This window comes from Gigantopelta aegis, chromosome 9 (genome assembly GCF_016097555.1).
Source record: "Gigantopelta aegis isolate Gae_Host chromosome 9, Gae_host_genome, whole genome shotgun sequence".
NCBI classification, from domain to species: Eukaryota; Metazoa; Mollusca; class Gastropoda; order Neomphalida; family Peltospiridae; genus Gigantopelta; species Gigantopelta aegis.
In genome coordinates this window covers 84,873,700-84,899,418 of record NC_054707.1, presented here as the reverse complement: position 1 = coordinate 84,899,418, position 25,719 = coordinate 84,873,700, and the positions used below count along the sequence as shown (strand labels likewise).

The 25,719-nt window shown below is 38.7% G+C and overlaps 2 protein-coding genes across 2 annotated transcripts in view; one reads left to right on the top strand and one right to left on the bottom strand.

Moving 5' to 3' along the window:
- Positions 1-3,267: 3,267 nt before the first annotated feature.
- On the top strand, positions 3,268-6,002 carry LOC121381820 (keratin-associated protein 4-12-like). Its single transcript, XM_041511178.1, has 2 exons — positions 3,268-3,401; positions 5,597-6,002. The coding sequence occupies exons 1-2, from the start codon at positions 3,268-3,270 to the stop codon at positions 6,000-6,002; spliced, it is 540 nt and encodes a 179-aa protein (XP_041367112.1).
- LOC121380982 (U1 small nuclear ribonucleoprotein C-like) overlaps positions 4,857-25,719 on the bottom strand; it is a 28,426-nt gene continuing 7,563 nt past the window's right edge. Inside the window, exons 2-6 of the mRNA XM_041510043.1 lie at positions 23,841-23,883; positions 15,278-15,386; positions 12,330-12,440; positions 8,449-8,562; positions 4,857-6,658 (exon numbers count right to left, since the gene is read on the bottom strand). Of these exons, the coding sequence (XP_041365977.1) occupies positions 6,543-6,658; positions 8,449-8,562; positions 12,330-12,440; positions 15,278-15,386; positions 23,841-23,883 (493 nt within the window). The 3' untranslated portion in view covers positions 4,857-6,542. The remainder of the gene's footprint in view (positions 6,659-8,448; positions 8,563-12,329; positions 12,441-15,277; positions 15,387-23,840; positions 23,884-25,719) is intronic.

Below are 25,719 nucleotides of genomic sequence, written 5' to 3'. Positions count from 1 at the left end.
GGAAACTGATAAAAACTGCTTAATGCGAAGACCAAATGTTCGAATCGCATTCAGTTTCACATCAAATAACTTCATATTTTTATTATCAAACACCGCATTGTGTGCCTGATGTTTTGGCACTGCTTTAATCTTTCAAGCATACTGCAGAGAAAGCTTTGCACGTCTAGCACCCAAACTAGGTTCGTGTGCATCGACATACAAGCTCTCCACAGGAGATATTGTGAAAACACCAAGACAAAGCCTAAGTCCCTGGTTGTGTATAGGATCTAGCATTTGCAAGTAAGACTTACGTGCTGACCCATACACAATGCACCCATAATCAAGTTTAGACTGAACTAAAGTTCTTTAAAGTCGGAGCATAACATTCGATCTGATCTCCATTCAGTCTTGCCAATAACCTTTAAGATATCGAGGACCTTTAAGCCCTTCTTTTTCACATACTGTAAATGAGGAACAAAAGATAGCCTCCTGTCAAAAATAACCCCCAGAAATTTGGTCTCCTCCACAACTGGAACCGGAGTTTTGTCCAGAAACAGCGGAGGATCTAAATGGTGACCTCTTTTCTGGCAGATATGCATACAGACTGTTTTTGACTTTGAGAATCGAAATCCATTGTCAGTTGCCCATTGTTGAAGTTTATTCAAACAAAGCTGCAACTGACGTTCAATGATACTCATACTGGACGACCTGTAGCAAATATGAAAATCGTCGACATATAACGAGCTATCAACGCCAGGTTTTAAACACTGGGTGATGCTGTTAATTTTCACGGAAAATAAAGTTACTGACAGGATGCTACCTTGAGACACACCCATCTCTTGGGAGTGAGAATCGGATAACGTAGATCCCACTCGTACCTCTCGAAATTTGAGATAAAGTCAGGCATACGGCCTCTTAAGCCCATGCCATGGAGGTCTTTCAAAATCCCATACTTCCACGTGGTATCATAAGCTTTCTCGAGGTCAAAAAAGACCGATTCCAAATACTGGTTATGGATAAAAGCATCCCTACAAAACGTTTCAAATCTAACAAGATGATCAACCATGCTACGTCTAGCCCTGAACCCACATTGCATGATAGTAAGCAATTTGTGGGACTCAAGATACCAGACAAGTCTACGGTTGATAATTCTTTCCATGGTTTTACAAATGCATCTTGCCAAAGCAACAGGGCGATAACTGGTAGGATTTGTTGGATCCTTACCAGGCTTAGGAATAGGAATGACAATGGCTTTTCTCCAATCAGAAGGAGTCACCCGAAATCCAGATTTTGTTAAAGATATTTAATAGAACAATTAAGGATGATTCAGGTAAGTGTTTTAAGAGTTGATAATGTATTTCATCTGACCCTACCGAAGTATCATGGGCTCTACGTAGAGCGTCCTGCAGCTCCCCCAAAAAGAAGTGCCTGTTGTATACTTCAGCATTTTCAGATGAAAAGTTAATAGGTTGCTTTTCAGCTTTATTTCTGACAGATGTAAAAGCATCTGTACTGAAAGAAGAAGAGTTATGAGAGAAATTGTCTGCCAAAGCATTGGCAATGTCACGATGAGACGTGACATCCGTGTCATTGACAGACAAACGGAGAACTGTATTATTGGATTCTTTTCCCTTGATTTTACGTATCCTATTCCAGACAGATTTCACAGATGTTTGAGAAATCAACTTGGAGACAGAATTTCTCCAAGAGGATTTCTTACTCTGTCTGATAGCTTTATGAGCCTTTGCCCGAGCAATGCGATAACTATTCAGGTTATCCCCGGTAGGTTCGCGTTTAAACCTCTCGAGGGTCCTGTTTCGCTTTTTGATTGCATCTTTGCATGTCTCATTGAACCATGGTTTATTAAAACGCAGGTTGTTGCAGTCGAGTGCTGCATAGATGCAGAAATTGATCCCTGTTTGCCCCTGTCAACTTCCATCTCTGAACACTTTCAAGTGATGGAGGTCCATCATTCTCCAAAATAATTGGAAAGTGGTCACTACCACAAGGGTCTGAACAAACTTTCCAGGAGAAATCAAGACAAAGTGATGGACTACAAAGGGTTAAATCAATGGAGGTGAAAGAACCACTTGCAGGATGAAAGTATGTATCACTTTTATCATTAAGTAATATTAAGTCATTTTTGAGAATTAAGTCTTCTAATTGTTTACCTCTAGCATTTATGTCATCGCATCCCCACAAAGTGTGGTGAGCATTAAAATCTCCCATAATAATAATAAAGGGAGTAGGGAGTTGATCAAGAAGACCTTGAAAGTCCCTAGTGTTAAAATTATAATTGTTTCAAGGGGGTAAATAAACTGAACAGAGAGTAATAATTTTATGAGCCATGACCTTTACAGCCACAGCTTGTAAATTTGACTTTAATATGACTTCACTCTGGGGAATGTTTTCATTTACAATAATGGAAACACCCCCAGACGCTCTATTTTCGCTTTGTTGACATTTATGGTAGAGATTAAATCCTCTGATGTTAATACTGTCAGTATCCTTCAGGAAGGTTTCCTGAAGACACACTGCAAGAGGATTATAGTTTTGAATTAGAAGACTTAATTCATCAAAATTGGGCCTAAACCCACGACAGTTCCACTGGATAACTTTATTTTCCATCGGGAGGAAGTACGGGTTTTATTTTTGGCTTTGCTGGTGGTCTTTGTGATCGGCAATGATCTGGAGATGAAATCCGATATCAGCCAAAGTATCATACATATTGCTGATAGGGACCGAACGTAGTTCGATCTTTTTCAACCTACCAGACAGTACTTCTGTAGCTTTCTTTGTGTCACTGCCTGTCTTAGGGAGACTAGTGCTCGACCTATTTGGGGGATTCTTAGAATCCAATGACAATTGGGTTTCAATTTCCTCGTGCTGGAGAGTAACCTTTTCTTTTTGTGCTGCTTTCTGCACTTGTTTTTGTGCCTTCTCAATGTCAGACAGTTTTTTGTACTTGGCTTCGTCACAATGCCAGGTTAGGTCTGTATTGACCACAACACTTTTAGTGGCGACTTTGGCAGCAACTGCATATGACTTGTCAGCCACTGTCGTCGTTGCTGTCTCCACCAACCTTCTGGCATCCATGAAGGATATTTTATTTTGTACCTTTACCTGTTGAACTCGTTTTTCCAATTTCCACCGCAGACACTCTCGCGAGTATGCACAGTGGTTGCCCTTGCAGTTGAGACAAAGTACATCGTTCTTGCATGTCTTGCTATCATGGTCAAAACGACCACAACGAGCACATGTAAGTTTGCCACGACATGTCTTGTGACCATGGCCAAACCTCTGGCATTTGAAGCAATACAAGGGGTTTGGAATAAAGGGTTCAACAGGGATATTAAGGGAACCGGCTTTGACAGACTGGGGAAGGGTAGGGACGTTAAAGGTGAGGATACAAGTATTAGTCGGTAACAAATAATTGTTTCGACGAACCTTTATCCTCCTCACAGCAGTAACACCCTGCGAACTTAAATTTTGGCATATTTCTTCCTTGCTTACTCATTCCAGATCTCTGCATCTGATCACTCCCTTTGACGAGTTGAGGGAGGTATGCACAGTTACCTTAATCAGCACATTGCAAAAAACTGTCGACTTGAGGAGGCAGGTTGAATGTTTTTCGGTTAAACATTCAACCAACAGCCCATTCTTAATTTTCTTAACAGATTTTGGTTCACCAGCCAAGCCAACAATTGCCTTTTGAATGGCAAAAGGTGAAAGTTTATTCAAGGCTCCGTCATCAGTGGAACTGATGACGAGAAACCTTGGCCAATGTTCTAGATATCATGGACTCTTAAAGTTGATAAATTTGATTTACCCATATTAGATTAAAAAGGTTCATCAACCATGCCCCCCAGCCACCACCGAGTCCAACAAAGGGACATGGTGCTGCGGTTATCCAGCAGACAGCCATGCCAGGGATACATGGTTGATATACTTGGGCAATAAGAATAACAAAACCACCCAATTGACCCTAGCCAACGACCCAAGAGCAACAAATTCATATGGTGTATAAAACTATGTTTGCTCTTGACTAATGTAAACAAAACAAAGATTCTTTGATCTGGAGCTTGGCGTGACCAGCTGATTGATCAGGTCGGGCCTTCCTGACCGCCCGTCTATTTGAACTCCAGGCCAAAATGGTGTATTGTCAGAAGTCATACCCGTAGGTATGTGCCAACTCAGCCACCAGGATCCCATCATCCATCTTCACTGGTCGCACCTCACGGCAAACAAGGCGCCCTAAAAGGGGAGTTGTACTGTATTAGCCATTCCCAAAAAGAATGTTTGACCCCTGCACCACGGTGAGGTTACAGTACACGCAGGGGCGCGCTTATTCAAAGACGAGGGCCTACTTCCGGTCAAATGCACTACTCGATATAATAATTATGGGAAACGAAATTTCGGTTTCGTGATTTTATAGACACGCTATCGACACGGTACCACAAAACTGAGTGAGATATAAATTGTTTTACTTGCACAACCAGTCTGTCTGTGAATGGTCTCGCGGTCTTGGACAAGCATTGAAATGGTGGACGACGCTTGCTGCAGACCTTTGGGTCTAGGGCGAGCAGACGAGTACTTTTGGCCAGCACCGATAGAGCTTTTTTTTTGTAACCTAGGGGGATTCCAGTTGAAAAATATTATTCAAATTTAAGCTGACGGGCATAAATAGAGTAAAAAAAAAAATGTTTTTAAGTCCATGAGCTTCATTTCGAGTGGGCTTAAATACGGGAAACTCCAGTACAGCTATATCGACAAATGGCATAATGTAAATAAATTACAATATCATGATCGTCATCTATTTCAACCTTCAATCCAATGAAATTGCTTAAAACAAATCAAAGAGAAAAAACCCAAAGGTCTAATACTGCTGTTACTTTATTACATAACATTATTACATCAAGAAGCCAGAAATGTATTCATGGAACACAATACCTCCAATGTTAGGCATAAGCATAAGCATATGCCACGGGGTGTCAGGAGCCCCCTCACCAAGTGCTGGACCAAAAACAGATACACAATGTTTGTTATTTTTCAAAGAAGTAGGCTACTTATCATAGTGATCTGGTTAAAGACATCTCTAAGCAATGCAACCAATCTGTAATGAAGATGAAAGACATTGTAAACAGTGCCAACAGAAGCCATGAAATGCACTAGGTCCTGGCTTATTTTGATAAACCTTGGACTTACACAACATCTATATGGATGGTACAGACAAGCTTAAAACCATAGCTCCTGCATCATGCAGTAGAACGTCTAGATGGAGCATAACAAAATGTATTAAAATCTCTTTTATTGTGAACACATTTTAATAATTACTACTAAATGAAGTTACTAGATGAAATTACAGCTCTCACTTGATATTATGTTCACTTTGCTATCAGAGCAGCTATACAGTCTTCATAACTGAAATTCACTGAAAATGTATGACCTCAATTTGACCTATAATCTTGTGTATGATGATTATTAATGAATACCTTATAAGAACAGGGTTTTTTTTACTTAAAAACCTTTTGTAAAATTAATGTCAATTTGAATTTCTGAGATGCTCAGTTACAATGAACATTTTGTTGAGAATCATTTTGTAATTGGCAAATTTCAGAGATTGCTACGCCATTCTGTGCCTCAACCGAGATTGCTATGCCATTCTGTGCCTCGACCGAGATTGCTACACCAGTCTGTGCCTCGACCGAGATTGCTACACGATTCTGTGCCTCAACCGAGATTGCTACACCATTATGTGCCTCAACCGAGATTGCTACACCATTCTGTGCCTCAACCAAGATTGCTACACGATTCTGTGCCTCAACCAAGATTGCTACACCATTCTGTGCCTCAACCAAGATTGCTACACCATTCTGTGCCTCAACCAGGATTGCTACACCATTCTGCACCTCAACCGAGATTGCTACACCATTCTGCGCCTCAACAAAGATTACCACAAGATTCTGTGCTTCAACCAAGATTGCTACACCATTCTGTGCCTCAACCAAACATTTATAATGTAGAGAAACTGACTCGTAATAACAGTTAATGAAAACTAGTTCTAGCCCTCTGATTCAGCTCAATGTAATAAGTAATAATGTAACATAATTTATGTTTTCAAAAAATATTAGTTATTATTGAAAAATGCTTATTTATTTTTTAGTTTGATCAAGAATGTGTAAAAATATAATTCCACAAACTAAAATTGATATGACAAATATTTCCTACATCTTTGTAAGTTTGTAGGAGAGAAACTGTATCCATAAAATATTTGTCAAGGATAATAAATTTACATTTTAACTGATGAGAGATTTTTCAAAGCAATTATTTTGCATATTAAGAAAAAATGTTACTCATGAATACAGATGAGATGAACAAAATGTCCTCTCATATATCTCTGAAATGTTATCTTCAGAGATAGGTGATCAGAAAGGCTATTCCAAATAGAAACAATGTTCAGTGGCTTTAAAATCTGCTGAGACCCACATCCAACACGAATCTGGATTCAAATTGAGAATACTTTGTCCATTCACACATAGACAGTCACCATTTTAAAATGAACATCATTTCCTGGGCATTCTCGGACCTCCTGGACCAGCCATCATCGGTGGTCCCCGCATTCCAACACCCATCATAGGTGGCCCCATAGGAGGACCCATTGGAGGTCCACGCATTCCCACTGAAAAATAAACCAATCAACTTGTGTTATTATATCACATGTTGACAGAATTAAAATGATGCAAACATTTGACCCTGCGATTAGTGTACATATTGGCAGATTACGACCATCAATTAGAGGGAAGTGATAAACAATTTGACCCTGCGATCGGTGTACATACTGGCCGATTACGACCATCTATTAGAGGGAAGTGAAAAACAATTTGACCCTGCGATCAGTGTACATACTGGCAGATTACAACCATCTATTAGAGGGAAGTGATAAACAATTTGACCCTGCGATCAGTGTACATACTGGCCGATTACGACCATCTATTAGTGGGAAGTGGTAAACAATTTGACCCTGCGATCGGTGTACATACTGGCCAATTACGACCATCTATTAGAGGGAAGTGATAAACAATTTGACCCTGCGATCGGTGTACATACTGGCAGATTATAACCATCTATTAGAGGGAAGTGATAAACAATTTGACCCTACGATCAGTGTACATATTGGCAGATTATGACCATCTATTAGAGGGAAGTGATAAACAATTTGACCCTGCAATCAGTGTACATATTGGCTGATTACAACCATCGATTAGAGGAAAGTGATAAACAATTTGACTCTGCTATCAGTGTATATATTGGCAGACTATGATGATCGTTTAAAGCAAAAAGTAGATTATTTGCTTTGAACCACATTTTTAATTGTAGTGTTTTGTATTGTTTATTTTCAAGAAAATATATAATATGGAAATCAAGCTCTGTGCTGTGGTAAACAAGTTGGTACAACATAAAGCCATGCGATCCAATATTTCAGAGAACATTAACATTAAAAAACAGTAATTAGTCCTGCCATTGGTGATAAATGTGACAGCATTTGTTTGTTGTTAAAACAAATTTTGGCAATAAATGTAAGCAATTATTTCATACAGTACCACTGGATGAATGAATGAATGAGTGAATGAATGTTTAACGACACCCCAACATGAAAAATACAGCATAAATGAATTCATAATCAACATCAATAAAACAATTCAAGAATTAAATTAAACACAGTAAAATGAACTATGCCAAAAAGTATAAATATCATAGATAGGTAAAATTAAAATTTAGAATAAAATTTAGTATCACTGTGTCAAGGTACCCGTGTACTTGAAACATGTAAGAGGTACCTGTAAAAGGAAGTACTACCATTTAAACAGAATTAGAGGTGTAAAAACATCCAGCTCAGAAAAGTAGCCTTGCACTCGAAACATGTAAGAGGTACCAGTAAAAGGATTACTACCATTTATACGGAATTAGAGGTGTAAAATCATCCAGCTAAGAAAACGAGCTACTTTCTTCAGCTAATACTTTGGGAAAGGGCGTATAGTATATTTATGGGTTATAATTTGACACTTAATGCATGGTTGGTTTGGGATCGATCCCTGTCAGACGATTTCTTGTTCCAGACAGTGCACCATGATTGGTATATCAAAAGTCGTGAAATGTACTATCCTGTCTGTGAGATGGTGCATATAAAAGATCTCTTGCTACTAATGAAAAATGTAGTGGGTTTCCTCTTTACGATTATATATGTCAAAATGGCCAAATGTTTGACATCCAATAGCAGATGATTAATAAAAATCAATGTGCTCTAGTGGTGTTGTTAAACATAACAAACTGTATTACTTTAATTTGGCTGATATATTCGTTACAGCATTTTTTAGCAAAAATTATCTAATATTATCATCTGTGAATTTATTTTGTATAGAACAAAAAGCAGTAGTAATGTAGCCGACCTGACAATTACTGGATACTTACTTGGCATCATGGGTGGGCCCATGCCACCTGGTGGACCCATGAGGGGCATGCCCACTGGTCCCTGCATGTGTGGTGGCTGAGCTGGGCCTGGTGGGACATTGCCGCCGGGTTTCCCTGAAATACACAACACAAGACCAACAGTGATACTGTCATATCCAGGAGTGGATTCCCTGAAATACACAACACAAGACCAACAGTGATACTGTCATATCCAGGAGTGGATTCCATGTAACTGCAACACAAGACCAACAGTGATACTATCTAGGAATGGATTCCATGTAACTGCAACACAAGACCAACAGTCATACCGTCATATCTAGGAGTGGATTCCATTAACTGCAAAACAAGACCAACAGTGATACTGTCATATCTAGGAGTGGATTCCATATAACTGCAACACAAGACTAACAGTCATACTGTCATATCCAGGAGTGGATTCCATGTAACTGCAACACAAGACCAACTGTCATACTGTCATATCCAGGAGTGGATTCCATGTAACTGCAAGACAAGACCAACAGTCATACGGTGTAATGATGGAGGACAAAAACTGGAGCTGAAATCGACAACAAATACAAAGATGTGTGTCATAAAGATCTGTACAAAGGCTTCATATACCAGAGTCAGACCTCTTACAAGTGTCATGATGAAACTAGCATATTAGAAACTATGACAGGGTCATGTTTTGTGTTTTTGTGTGTGCATGTGGACTCAAGCGTGCATGCGTGTGTATTTGTGTGTGTGGTAATATTAGATGCTGACATGTGTGGGAGTGTTTGAAAGAAAGTTATTTACATACATAGCTAGATATCTTCAAAAATACAATTGACGAAAGTAAGACTAGCATATCTCTTGTGAGGATACAAACAGACACTAAATATCAAGATCCAAAATATAAAACTATGTTTTTAAAATGAATTTGTATTAGTAATCAAGGCATTGTTGTAGCTATAACCAGAAAAGCTGCTACAACTAAACATTTTTTTTTTTATCTTACTTCATCATTGCTAAGAATCAGCATTATTGGCCTGGACACAGCCACATTGGAAGCGGTCTCCAGTGTTTAAACATTTATTAATACCAAAAAATTAATAAATGTTGTTTTCATACTGTATTATAACGTTTCCAACTTTAGTACAGGCTTAAAATATCAAACAACTAAAGAGAAGGAAGAATCTATCGGAACTAGATGCAACAATATCAAAATCGAGACGGCCATATTGATGATGTCATTTAACAATGTTTCGCCACAGGTATTCTGGGTAATTATTACCTAGGAGCTAGTCAGGGCCCACACTTTTCATAAAAACACACAATTAGCTAGTATATGATAGTTGCCACTTCGGTCATTTTTAGAGCACTTTTGGTCCATCTTCTGCATGCCTATTATGACTGTGCTTTATTAGGCCTAATACAATTTTGTTATAAAAAAAACCCAACCAACAACAAAAACCCCATGTTCAACAACAACACACATTCACCCTATCTTTAACTCCGCATGACAGTGGAAATCATTATGGGCCAGCAGGAGGGATTTGTCTGTTTCACACGAGGAAGCCAAACCAAAACAACAGAGTAATGTTACTCCACATAGCGCATCCCTATCACAAATATAAGAATGTTGAAACTGCTATTAAACTACACTTATAGTCTGTGAGCAAGATATTTGTAGACAATTTTTAATGTGTATTACATTTTCACTGATTACACTTTGTTTGTTGGTGACTAATGTTACATAATAAATAAATGCAACACACAAATAAAGATGGAGAAATTATTTTAATTTTATTAATGATTATTTTTAATGCAAAAAAACAATCAAGTCTCCCTCCTCTCAAAATGTGAGAGAAGTGAAATCACCCTATAATGGGAACCCCGCTGAGGCCTCAATAGTAAAAGTAAACATAACTATTCTTCATTGAACACATCTACACTAAATATCCATGATTACATAATAAGTACCAAAATATATTTTCACAAACAAAAATACTTGATATAATCATAACAAAATGACACTTTTCAACTGCCAGTGTTGTATATCTTTAATTTCTTAATGATTCTATGCTGAATGTGTATCAAATAAGCCATTCTTGTGTTGCAGTTCAAACATTCGGATCAGTGTTTCTGTTCAAACATCCTCTTCAATGACATCATAAGAATGTAGTTCCAGTTCTCGCAAAATGAACAAGCCCCGCATCATGAGAAGGGGCTATATTAATGATATAACCACATGGAAAGCCCCGTATCATGAGAAGGGGCTATATTAGTGATCTAACCACATGGAAAGCCCCGTATCATGAGAAGGGGCTATATTAATGATATAACCACATGGAAAGCCCCGTATCACGAGAAGGGCCTATACTAATGATATAACCACATGGAAAGCCCCGTATCATGAGAAGGGCCTATACTAATGATCTAACCACATGAAAAGCCCTGTATCACGAGAAGGGGCTATATTAATGATATAACCACATGGAAAGCCCCACATCATGAGAAGGGGCTATACTAATGATATAACCACATGGAAAGCCCCGTATCATCAGAAGGGGCTATACTAATGATCTAACCACATGGAAAGCCCCGTATCATCAGAAGGGGCTATACTAATGATCTAACCACATGGAAAGCCCCGTATCATCAGAAGAGGCTATACTAATGATATAACCACATGGAAAGCCCCGTATTATGAGAAGGGCCTATACTAATGATATAACCACATGGAAAGCCCCTTATCACGAGAAGGGGCTATATTAATGTTCTAACCACATGGAAAGCCCCGTATCATGAGATGGGGCTATATTAATGATATAACCACATGGAAAGCCCCGTATCATGAGATGGGGCTATATTAATGATCTAACCACATGGAAAGCCCCGTATCATGAGATGGGGCTATATTAATGATATAACCACATGGAAAGCCCCGTATCATGAGAAGGGGCTATACTAATGATATAACCACATGGAAAGCCCCGTATCATCAGAAGGGGCTATACTAATGATCTAACCACATGGAAAGCCCTGTATCATCAGAAGAGGCTATACTAATGATATAACCACATGGAAAGCCCCGTATTATGAGAAGGGCCTATACTAATGATATAACCACATGGAAAGCCCCGTATCATGAGAAGGGGCTATATTAATGATATAACCACATGGAAAGCCCCGTATCATGAGATGGGGCTATATTAATGATATAACCACATGGAAAGCCCCGTATCATGAGATGGGGCTATATTAATGATATAACCACATGGAAAGCCCCGTATCATGAGATGGGGCTATATTAATGATATAACCACATGGAAAGCCCCGTATCATGAGATGGGGCTATATTAATGATATAACCACATGCCCCCCCGTATCATGAGATGGGGCTATATTAATGTTATAACCACATGGAAAGCCCCGTATCATGAGATGGGGCTATATTAATGATATAACCACATGGAAAGCCCCGTATCATGAGATGGGGCTATATTAATGATATAACCACATGGAAAGCCCCATCATGAGAATATTAATGATATAACCACATGGAAAGCCCCGTATCATGAGATGGGGCTATATTAATGATATAACCACATGGAAAGATATATCAATATTAATGATATAACCACATGGAAAGACCCGTATCATGAGATGGGGCTATATTAATGTTCTAACCACATGGAAAGCCCCGTATCATGAGATGGGGCTATATTAATGATATAACCACATGGAAAGACCCGTATCATGAGATGGGGCTATATTAATGATATAACCACATGGAAAGCCCCGTATCATGAGAAGGGGCTATACTAATGATCTAATTTTATCTATGTATAATTGTACTTTATCTCTATGATCTACTGTATTCATTCAGGGTAACGTACCTGCCATGGCTGCTGGGGGCGGGATCATAGCACCGCCAGGTCCACCACTGTTACCAGCTCCAGTATTGCCAAATGGATTATTGGCTATTTTACCTGCCTTGTAAGCTGCAGCTACAGATAAAGAAATAAAAAGATTTACATTATATAAAAATGTACATTTCAGTCCTCAAAATTCACCATGGCAATCTGCAATGTGCCCGCATAAGCTGATTTGCTGTGGCATTTTAATGAGTCTGTAAAACTGCTGGGAATGAATTATCTCCACTTGGAACTCCTCAGCTGATCAGCAATATCATACTTGTAACAGGTAATCTGACAAGTTCTTTTAAATCCTGCAATTAACTACACTTTAAATTCTGGTATGAAAAGATACAAATTTGAAATCTCATCAGAACCACAGTTCTGATGGTGAAGTGTGATCAAGTGATACTTATACAATCAAACAATGGATCCACTGATGATGCAGGGTGATCGATAAATGCTTGCATGATCTACTGATAACTATGGTAACATGGATCAACTGAAGGCAAAGCGAGATCGATAGATGCTTACCTGATCTACTGCTAGCTATGGTAACATGGATCAACTGAAGGCAAAGCGAGATCTATAGATGCTTGCATGATCTACTGATAGCTATGGTAACATGGATCAACTGAAGGCAAAGCGAGATGATAGATGCTTACCTGATCTACTGATAGCTATGGTAACATGGATCAACTGAAGGGAAAGCGAGATGATAGATGCTTACCCGATTTACCAATGGCTATGCTAACAGCAGATCCACCGATGACCGGTGTTTGCGCAATACAACAAAGAAGGATCCCCAATAGAGGAATCCCATCAGTTTCAATCACCCCTGATCCCCAATACAGGAATCCCATCCGTTTGGATCCCCCTGATCCCCAATACAGGAATCCCATCATTTTCGATCACCCCTAATCCCCATCAGTTTCGATCACCCCTAATCCCCATCAGTTTTGATCACCCCTGATCTCCAATGCTCTTTTCACATTTGGCACAGTGGCAGAGCATATTTTTTTTAAAACACAATGCTATGAGTACTATGAATATCTGTTTGTCGTAACTCCATGGCAACAAACAAAGTGTTTTAGCGCAGTGTAATCAGGCTTTACGATGAATACAAGGTGTATGTACACTAGTTAGAAAGTTAAAGATTAAATATTTCTTTTAAAACTCAAGTAATGAGCGCTTTTGTAGTGGCACCCCCCCCCCCCCCCCCCCTGTATTTATGGCACACAAGTCTGTGCAGCAAACATTAAAACAACCACTTTATCGCTAACTTTCACAGAAACAACAAACAGGTAATGGATCCAACTTTTCTTAAGTTCTAGACAACAAACACTTCCTATTATAGTTTGTTTTAAGTTAATCTAGATTATGTAAATAAGATAAATATAAATTGTGTTCCATGCTCCTTAGTTTGGATAACACAGAATGATAATATAAAAAAGCCAATGTCAAAATTTATGATCATTATTCAACAAAAGTTGTCTGTTATTAACTGTGTAAATGAGCACAAATAGTGTGCGTTAGCCATATAGGAAAATCAATGATAATTATGAAACAGACTATAACTGAACATAGGCCATGCTGTAAGTTTTATAGTTGTGTTGTGTCACTCGGAGGAGAATTCAAAGTATGTTTAGGTGTTACGTTAACAGATAAAATAAAACATTTATTTCATTTATGGGTTCATAAATTGCAATAAGGTGTATTGAAGCTTTTATGTAAACTTGTTTAAGTTGATATGCAAGGCTTGATCATTACAGCGGTGACAGATGTGTTGACAGGTGATACAAAAACACGTTGATCGAGGCTAGCAAAAGTATACTTTTAATGCATTAATTCAGAAGATTCTTTCAATTAAATTGTTATCTATCAGTTTTATACATATATTCACAACCAAGATGGGTTGTGTTAACAATTGTTTTATGCATTAAATTAATGTTGTTTGTTTGTTTAGAGACATACCAACACTTATTTTAAGATGTAATGTAACACAATTAACATGCACAGACTTTGTGTCGCACAGACTAATGTGTCATGAGTGTATACAATTTAACTTCACTACATGTACAATGGAGTATACAATTTAACTTAACTATGTGTACAATGGAGTATACAATTTAACTTCACTACATGTACAATGGAGTATACAATTTAACTTAACTACGTGTACAATGGAGTATACAATTTAACTTAACTACGTGTAGAATGGAGTATACAATTTAACTTAACTACATGTACAATGGAGTATACAATTTAACTTAACTATGTGTACAATGGAGTATACAATTTAACTTAACTATGTGTACAATGGAGTATACAATTTAACTTCACTACGTGTACAATGGAGTATACAATTTAATTACACTGAAATATGACATTTACAAATTACAGGACTTCCCAGGATTACAACTTTACAAATATTTACAAATTACAGGACTTCCCAGGATTACAACTTTCCAGACATTTACAAATTACAGGACTTCCCAGGATTACAACTTTTCAGAAATTCACAAATTACAGGACTTCCCAGGATTACAACTTTACAGATATTTACAAATTACAGGACTTCCCAGGATTACAACTTTCCAGACATTTACAAATTACAGGACTTCCCAGGATTACAACTTTACAGGATTTTCATAAGCCCTATAAAGCCTTCAGTTCAAATGAAAAAAGAAAGAAAACAAGACCCAATTAATAATCAGTTTTCATGTTTTAGAAGCTAAACATTTCATTTGCCAATTTATTTCAAACTACACTACAAATATCCACTACTACTTTGTATTTGCCATGAGGTGAAGTCACATCCTAGAGACAAAACATCATCACCGTTTACATACGAGAACAAAACATCATCACTGTTTACAAATGAGAACAAAATATCATCACTGTTCACAAATGAGAAAAAAAATTCTTACTTGTGTCATCTACCAATTTTTGCACTTGTTCTTCCAGCCACTTCTGGTAATAAAGCCGAACGTTTTCCTTGTGCTTTCTTCCATTACAGTGTGTTTTTCTCACTGAAGGCTGAAACAAAAAAGATAGATTTTTTACTACTTGCGAGTAGAATGACACTGGTTGGATGTAGAACAAGGACACTGGTTGGATGTAGAACAAGGACACTAGTTGCATGTAGAACAAGGACACTGGTTGGAACAAAAACGAGAGAAGAGAATCCATCAAAGATGATCAATCATCTGACCCTGACGAAGCTCTACCACCAAGATACATGTCGGTTGTTTGTGCTCTACCACCAAGATACATGTCGGTTGTTTGTGCTCTACCACCGAGATACATGTCGGTTGTTTGTGCTCTACCACCGAGATACATGTCGGTTGTTTGTGCTCTACCACCGAGATACATGTCGGTTGTTTGTGCTCTACCACCGAGATACATGTCGGTTGTTTGTGCTCTACCACCGAGATACATGTCGGTTGTTTGTGCTCTACCACCGAGATACATGTCGGTTGTTTGTGCTCTACCACCGAGATACATGTCGGTTGTTTGTGCTTGCTACCACCGAGATACATGTCGGTTGTTTGTGCTCTACCACCGAGATACATGTCGGTTGTTTGTGCTCTACCACCGAGATACATGTCGGTTGTTTGTGCTCTACCACCGAGATACATGTCGGTTGTTTGTGCTCTACCACCGAGATACATGTCGGTTGTTTGTGCTCTACCACCGAGATACATGTCGGTTGTTTGTGCTCTACCACCGAGATACATGTCATGTCTCTACCACCGAGATACATGTCAGTTGTTTGTGCTCTACCACCGAGATACATGTCGGTTGTTTGTGCTTTACCACTCAATACATGTCGGTTGTTTGTGCTCTACCACCGAGATACATGTCAGTGTCTCTACCACCGGTCGGTTGTTTGTGCTCTACCACCGTCGGTTGTTTGAGAGATACATGTCGGTTGTTTGTGCTCTACCACCGAGATACATGTCGGTTGTTTGTGCTCTACCACCGAGATACATGTCGGTTGTTTGTGCTCTACCACCGAGATACATGTCGGTTGTTTGTGCTCTACCACCGAGATACATGTCGGTTGTTTGTGCTCTACCACCGAGATACATGTCGGTTGTTTGTGCTCTACCACAGGTCGGTTGTTTGTGCTCTACCACCGAGATACATGTCGGTTGTTTGTGCTCTACCACTCATGTCGGTTGTTTGTGCTTTACCACTCACATGTCGGTTGTTTGTGCTCTACCACTCAGATACATGTCGGTTGTTTGTGCTCTACCACTCAGATACATGTCGGTTGTTTGTGCTCTACCACCGAGATACATGTCGGTTGTTTGTGCTCTACCACTCAGATACATGTCGGTTGTTTGTGCTCTACCACTCAGATACATGTCGGTTGTTTGTGCTCTACCACTCAGATACATGTCGGTTGTTTGTGCTCTACCACTCAATACATGTCGGTTGTTTGTGCTCTACCACTCAGATACATGTCGGTTGTTTGTGCTCTACCACACAATACATATCGGTTGTTTGTGCTCTACCGATGGCACTTTTGTGCCGCCGGATAAAAATTATTGCTGTCGGTAAAGCTCCTCGCCGACGGCAAAATGTATAAACGTATATGAACATTATCTGGCAGTATTAAAAAATGGACCTTTGGGTCCTTGTTGGAGTTAATGGGCGTTTAGTTAGTACCACGTGATGGAACTATATTCAGTCATGCGAGTACCCTGTGTTATTGTATACAGTGTTCGAGATTAACTGTATCCTGATATCCCGGGGATACCAGAATTTAATTATGGATACTAGACTTCAAGAACCCAGTATCCCACCAGGATACCATATAATACTAAATTCTCAGGTGGGATACCAGATTTTGAAATGTTAATATCCAACTGGGATACTGCCCAAAATGTTTAATCTCAAACACTGGTATAATATCCGTTCTCACTGCATTTTGCCTCCTCGCTTTCCTGTTATGCCGCCCCTTTTCACATTTGGCAGCCCCATTTGTTTTTCTGCGCCCCTCTTTACTTTTCAGCATCTTGTTATAATTTACAGCACCCAGCTTTGCTATTTCAAAATGCACACTTTTTTCACACTGAAAAACATCGATCAGTCTGCACACTGGACATCAAACAAAGGAAACAAGCCGAAGTACGAAACAAGTACGAAAGCGCAACTGATGAAAAACTTTACCGTAACATAATTTAAACTATTTTTTAACAGCGTCTGTTGTGTTCCATACCAGTATCTACTTGTATGTTTGATACAAACAGTAACAGTTATATTTATTTTAGCAATGAAAACATTTTATTTTTATCGTTTCGGCTATCTCCAACTGAAAAAACTACTTTTTTGGCAGCAAATTTGTCACGTGATCAGAACGGTCGTGTCTGATATTTTAACCTCGATTGTAGATTTAATTGGTCGTAACTGATGATTTTCACTTAGTGTCATTTGTTTATTCAGCAATTCCTTATAAAATATAAGAAACGTTTAATTTAAAAAAAAAAATATATATTATTTTTATTTTTTTGGGGGGTGGGGGGTGGGGGGGGGGACATCATTGCTCATGAAAACAGAAGTGGTAGTGTTCATTATTAAAATAATTTATCTTGGGTGCCAAATAATATATACACTGCCTTTACAAAAAGGAAACTACTTTTTGGGTCATTCCGTGCCAACTCAACCAGAGGTTCCAGGGTTAGGGTATAGGTCTCCAAATTTTATAAAATTTCACCCATTTATACTTCCATATAAATAATGGATGCAAGCAAAATTTTAGGGGCAAATTCTAATTAGTTTTGAAATTATGGTTGATCAAATGCAGGGCCCGTTGTCTCATTTTTGACATTTGCGACTGTGTCATGTGATTTCGGGCATCTTTTGAATGCTAATAACTTAATTCATTATAAAGATATCAAGTGATAAATAATCAGGGAGTAATAGTCCCCCAAAATTTTAAAAATATAATTTCCGAATGATAAAAAACTCAACATAGGAGTCTCCAGGACAGAAACTATGACAGATATGTACAAAATGAGTACAATTATAGATTATCCAGGTATGAATGAGCTAATACAGCAAATTGCAACTTGATATCTTTATAATTAAAAAAGTTACTAGCATTCAAAAATCATCCGAAATCACTTAACACAGTCGCGAGTGCAAAAAATGGGTCAACCGGTCATAATTTCAAAACTACTTAGTATTTGGACTTAAAAGTTTGCATGCATCCATCATTTATATAGATGCACAACTGAGTGATATTTCATCAAAATCAGAGATGGTCACCCGGGAAGATTTCTGGAATTTGGTTGTTTTGGCGTGAAATGACCCTTTTATTAGCTGGCAATATCAATGCGATCGATTCACTCCATGAAGATGGAAATAACAAGAACAGAAAAATGTTATTCCACAGTAGCGGATCACTTAAAAAAAATTGTATTATTTTTCAGATATCTTAAAATCTTTATTTAAATAATAATATTAAAACTTTTATCGGTTTAGTAAAACGAATACCCTTGAATGTCAGACTGACATAATGTTTTAACTGAACTACGTTTTAACCAACAGTGAACAAAATTAAGGCAGCTTGTACATACCAACTTTTCAGTACTGTACCAGATCCCGAGGGGCAAAATAAGGGATAGGTATTTTACAGTCAACCAACATACAACGATATACGGTAACCAAAAAATTGCCGTCATTATAAAATGATTAAAGCGGAATCCTAATTATTTATCATCATTAGTGCCCCAGACAGTAATGACAGTGACAAATTATCCCCTTCGAAATGCTGATGAATTGAAACAAATTCGTACTAGAACAGAACTGTATAAGAAATAATTTTTGCCACGAGCAGTTTGGGACTGGAATGCCCGTGATATTAATATTAGAAAGTTAAACTATCTCAACAAATTTGAAAAGAATAAAAAAGTAAAGTTTGTTTTATTTAACGACGCCACTAGAGCACATATAATTTTTTATCTTATCATCGGCTATTGGACGTCAAACATATGGTCATTCTGACACTGTTGTTTAGAGGAAACCCGCTGTTGCCACATAGGCTACTCTTTTATGACAGGCAGCAAGGGATCTTTTATTTGCGCTTCCCACAGGCAGGATAGCACAAACCATGGCCTTTGTTGAACCAGTTATGGATCAATGGTTGATGCAAGTGGTTTACAACGACCCATTGAGCCTTGTGGAGCACTCACTCAGGGTTTGGAGTCGGTATCTGGATTAAAAATACCATGCCTCGTCTGGGATCCAATCCCAGTACCTACCAGCCTGTAGACATATCGTTTGTTTGAAAAAAATCAAATTTTATACTTACTGAATTGTGTCTGTATATATACTTACTGAATCGTGTCTATATATATATACTTACTGAATCGTGTCTGTATATACTTACCGATTCGTGTCTGTATATACTTACTGAATCGTGTCTGTATATACTTACTGAATCGTGTCTGTATATACTTATATACTTAATGAATCGTGTCTGTATATACTTACTGAATCGTGTCTGTATATATACTTACTGAATTGTGTCTGTATATATACTTACTGAATCGTGTTTGTATATACTTAGTGATTCATGTCTGTATATACTTAGTGATTCGTGTCTGTATATACTTACTGAATCGTGTCTGTATATATACTACTGAATCGTGTCTGTATATATATACTTACTGAATCGTGTCTGTATATACTTACTGAATCGTGTCTGTATATATACTTACTGAATCGTGTCTGTATATACTTACTGAATCGTGTCTGTATATACTTACTGAATCGTATCTGTATATACTTACTGAATCGTGTCTGTATATATACTTACCGATTCGTATATACTTACTGAATCATGTTTGTATATACTTACTGATTCATGTCTGTATATACTTACTGAATCATGTCTGTATATACTTACTGATTCATGTCTGTATATACTTACTGATTCATGTCTGTATATACTTACTGATTCATGTCTGTGCATACTTGCTGATTCGTGTCGGTATACTTACTGAATCACAGCTACACCCTCGATCATTACACCTGTCACTCAACGGCTGCAATAACTGTGGTCTAACTAGACCGGCATACTAAACAAATCTATGTAAAAGGATGATTAACTACGAGTCAGAATTATGGAATGTTTGACATCCAATAGTCGATGATTAATTAATCAATGTGCTCCAGTGATGTCATTAAACAAACCAGACTTTACTGGGAAACTGCCGTCTTTCTTTAAAAGGTGACCACAAGTAGACAGAGATGTCAGATCGCATGCCGGTGTAGACAGAGCTAATTACTACATAAACCGTTCTTTTGTTCTAGAATTTGCATCCGAAATCCGGAATAGACAGTATCCGGTTTAAGCAGAGTTTTATTCATAATAAAGTCCCGTCCAGATCCGTCGTCTGTAATGATTATGCTTACTGAATCGTGTGTACATATCTGTATGCTCACGGAATCGCGTGGGTATGTCTGTATACTTACGGAATCGCATGTCTATGTCTGTATACTCACAGAATATCGTGTCTACGTCTGTATGATCACGGAATTGCATGTCTATGTTTGTATGACAGAATCATGTGTCTATGTCTGTATGCTCACGGAATCGCGTGTCTATGTCTGTATGCTCACGGAATTGTGTGTCTGTCTATATGCTCACGAAATCGAGTGTCTATGTCTGTATGCTCACAGAATCACTTGTCTATGTCGGTATGCTCACGGAATCGAGTGTCTATGTCTGTATGCTCACAGAATCATGTGTCTATGTCTGTATACTCATGGAATCGCGTGTCTATGTCTGTATCGCGTGTCTATGTCTGTATGCTCACGGAATCGCGTGTCTGTCTGTATGCTTACTGAATCACATGGATATGTCTGTATACTTACTGAATTGTGTGTACATATGTCTGTATACTTACTGAATCGTGTGTACATGTCTGTATACTTACTGAATCGTGTGTACATATGTCTGTATACTTACTGAATCGTGTGTACATATGTCTGTATACTTATTGAATTGTGTGTACATGTCTGTATACTTATTGAATTGTGTGTACATGTCTGTATACTTATTGAATTGTGTGTACATATGTCTGTATACTTACTGAATCGCATGTATACTACTCAAAAGAATTTAAGGGTCAGACGATATTTTCGACATTATTTTCTGAATGTCAATTATATTAGCCAGACCATAATGTCACGCATGGTATTGTTCCATTTTGACGAAAGTGGGTCTAAGCAACCCATAAATGAATTAAAATCCACTGTCATTGACACTGTCGACTAGTTCTAATGGCGAAAACATGCTTACATTTGCACGTAAATTAGAGCGAAAGCGAAAGGTCTGCTAAGTGCCCATAACTTGCTTTTTCATAAAGCTTCACAAAGCGCTTCATTTGCACGCTTTGCATGTGTATTCCATGTTCCCAATGCTGAATTTCCGTATAATTGGAGCTTGCGTTCGTGTACGGTGCGCACTCCAAATTCGACAATGATACGACTTCAACTGACTATCGAAGATCGAGGAAGGGCTATTGCTTGGCTTCAGGATGGCAATACGCAAAGAAATGTTGCTCTGAGACTTGGTGTCAGTCAGAGTGTCGTTGGCCGACTGTGGCAACGGTACCAAGCAACGAATTCTGTTCGAAATCGTCCACGTTCGGGAAGACCCCGAAACACTACAAATAGAGAGGACCGCTACATCACCAATATGGCTCTACGTCAACGCAGAACCACTGCACGCCGATTACGTGACAATCTGCGGACTGCGACTGGAACTCGAGTGTCTGATCAAATCATACGCAATCGTCTGAGAGCCAATAATCTACGCTGCCGTCGCCAGGCTGTTCGACCACCACTCCTACCACATCACAGAACGGCCAGACGTCACTGGTGCACGCTTCATCTGCGGTGGCAACGTGTTCAGTGGGGTCGAGTGATGTTCACTGATGGGTCCAGGTTTAGTCTCCAGTTCAACGACGGTCGGGTTCGTGTCTACAGACGTCCTGGGGAGCGCTTCGCTGACGTTAACGTTAGACAACGTCACCGGTTCGGTGGTGGCAGCGTCATGGTGTGGGGCGGCATCTCTATCCACCACAGGACCCCCCTCTATGTGGTGGATGGCAATCTGAATGGAATCCGCTATCTGAATGAGATTATCCGGCCGTTGGTTCTCCCAGGCCTTCAGCAGATTGGCGGCGGGGCAGTTCTGCAGGATGACAATGCCAGACCCCACCGCGCCAGGGTGGCAACAGACTTTCTCAGACAACAAGGTATCGCCAGGATGGATTGGCCAGCATATTCGCCTGACTTGGCCCCAACAGAGCACGCCAGGGACGAATTAGGCAGGAGAGTTCGGGATAACCATGCCCCTCCGGCCAACCTTCATGATCTGGGTCAACTTCTTATGGCAGAGTGGCAGGCCATTCCCCAAGAGTTCTTCAGACGTCTGATCAACAGCATGAGGCAACGATGTGTCGAGTGTATTCGCGCCAGGGGTGGATTCACACACTATTAAACGAATGTTCTAATGTGTAAAATCCATGTTTGACAACCTTCAACTTTGACAGCATGTCATGTGACTTTCTTGTATACAGTGACGTTTATTTGTGGGGTTTTTGTAAATATGGAACAATAAATAAAAAAATTGGTGTAGTTTACATCATCAATCTAATACACTCTGAAACTTGTTTGGTTATAAATTTTTGACCCTTAAATTCTTTTGAGTAGTATATATGTCTGTATACTTATTGAATTGTGTGTACATGTCTGTATACTTACTGAATCGCATGTATATGTCTGTATACTTATTGAATTGTGTGTACATGTCTGTATACTTACTGAATCGCATGTATATGTCTGTATACTTATTGAATTGTGTGTACATATGTCTGTATACTTACTGAATCGCATGTATATGTCTGTATACTTATTGAATCGTGTGTACATATGTCTGTATACTTATTGAATTGTGTGTACATGTCTGTATACTTACTGAATCGTGTGTACATATGTCTGTATACTTACTGAATTGTGTGTACATGTCTGTATATTACTGAATTGTGTGTACATATGTCTGTATACTTACTGAATCGTGTGTACATATGTCTGTATACTTACTGAATTGTGTGTACATATGTCTGTATACTTACTGAATTGTGTGTACATATGTCTGTATACTTACTGAATCGTGTGTACATATGTCTGTATACTTACTGAATCGTGTGTACATATGTCTGTATACTTACTGAATTGTGTGTACATATGTCTGTATACTTAATGAATCGTGTCTGTATACTTACTGAATTGTGTGTACATATATCTGTATACTTACTGAATCGTGTCTGTATACTTACTGAATCGTGTGTACATATGTCTGTATACTTACTGAATCGTGTCTGTATACTTACTGAATCGTGTCTGTATACTTACTGAATTGTGTGTACATATGTCTGTATACTTACTGAATCGTGTCTGTATACTTACTGAATCGTGTGTGAGGTAGGTATCACAATAATCACAGTAGTACCTGGAAAAACAGAAGAGAATTTAAGTTTCAATGTTAATACCCATAATTGTTTTTAATTAGAATACAGCATGATTATATACTATTAGGCAGATATGTTTAAATCAAATCATACATTTGTAGGACAATATGGCCACCACATTGAAAATTCAAGTGGTTCATTAAATGGATTTGAAGAATGCCCCACTGAGATCGTCTGTACCAAGTTTCATGCTTGTATCATCATTTAAAAGGTTCTCCCAGTTATATGATCTACCAAAAGTGCTGTTACTAGTTGGCCACATTTTTTGGAGGGGGGCCTTATTTTGACCTCCATATTTGTCAAACCACCATCAGAAATCTGTTCACTAAAACATTTTTGTCAACAAATATAATAAGGAATTGGTAAATGCATGTCTACATAATGTCCTTTCTGAGTGGCACTCAGTCTATGTAAAAACTGGTAACAGGCCATGAAGTGTGTTTGTGTTGTTTAACAACACCACTAGAGCACACTGACTTATTAATCATCGGCAATTGGATGTCAAACATTTGGTAATTTTTACATAAATTACAAAGGAAACCTGCTACATATTTCCATTAGTAGCAAGAGATCTTTTGTGTGCACCAGGGTTCTCACTGGCCTGTCTCCACTGGGGGCCATTTGAGCTTTCTTGTGAAATTTGGGGACTCCCATAATAGGATTTTAAGTTAAAACTAAAACAATAAGAGTCCTGTCCAAGTTCCATGTTTGAAAAGACTTTTCGAGGGTCAGTGAGATCCCTGGTGCACTATCCCAGACACTATAGCATAAAATTCACTAGCCATGGGATCAGCCATTTTAAAAAAGACACTTTTCGAGGGTCAGTGAGATCCCTGGTGCACTATCCCAGACACTATAGCATAAAATTCACTAGCCATGGGATCAGCCATTTTAAAAAAGACACTTCGAGGGTCAGTGAGATCCCTGGTGCACTATCCCAGACACTATAGCATAAAATTCACTAGCCATGGGATCAGCCATTTTAAAAAAGACACTTTTCGAGGGTCAGTGAGATCCCTGGTGCACTATCCCAGACACTATAGCATAAAATTCACTAGCCATGGGATCAGCCATTTTAAAAAAGACACTTCGAGGGTCAGTGAGATCCCTGGTGCACTATCCCAGACACTATAGCATAAAATTCACTAGCCATGGGATCAGCCATTTTAAAAAAGACACTTCGAGGGTCAGTGAGATCCCTGGTGCACTATCCCAGACACTATAGCATAAAATTCACTAGCCATGGGATCAGCCATTTTAAAAAAGACACTTTTCGAGGGTCAGTGAGATCCCTGGTGCACTATCCCAGACACTATAGCATAAAATTCACTAGCCATGGGATCAGCCATTTTAAAAAAGACACTTCGAGGGTCAGTGAGATCCCTGGTGCACTATCCCAGACACTATAGCATAAAATTCACTAGCCATGGGATCAGCCATTTTAAAAAAGACACTTCGAGGGTCAGTGAGATCCCTGGTGCACTATCCCAGACACTATAGCATAAAATTCACTAGCCATGGGATCAGCCATTTTAAAAAAGACACTTCGAGGGTCAGTGAGATCCCTGGTGCACTATCCCAGACACTATAGCATAAAATTCACTAGCCATGGGATCAGCCATTTTAAAAAAGCTACTAGCCATGATTTAAAATTCACTAGCCCTACATGTAAATTATTGCACAGAGTATAGACCCTTTACTACCATAACAAGGACAAAAATAGACAGCCAATGAAAGTATCGAAAACATATCATGTTTGTCAAAATATAGCAGAAACACCTGTACGAGTTGGTGGGTAGTTTTTCTTGGAGGAAAAC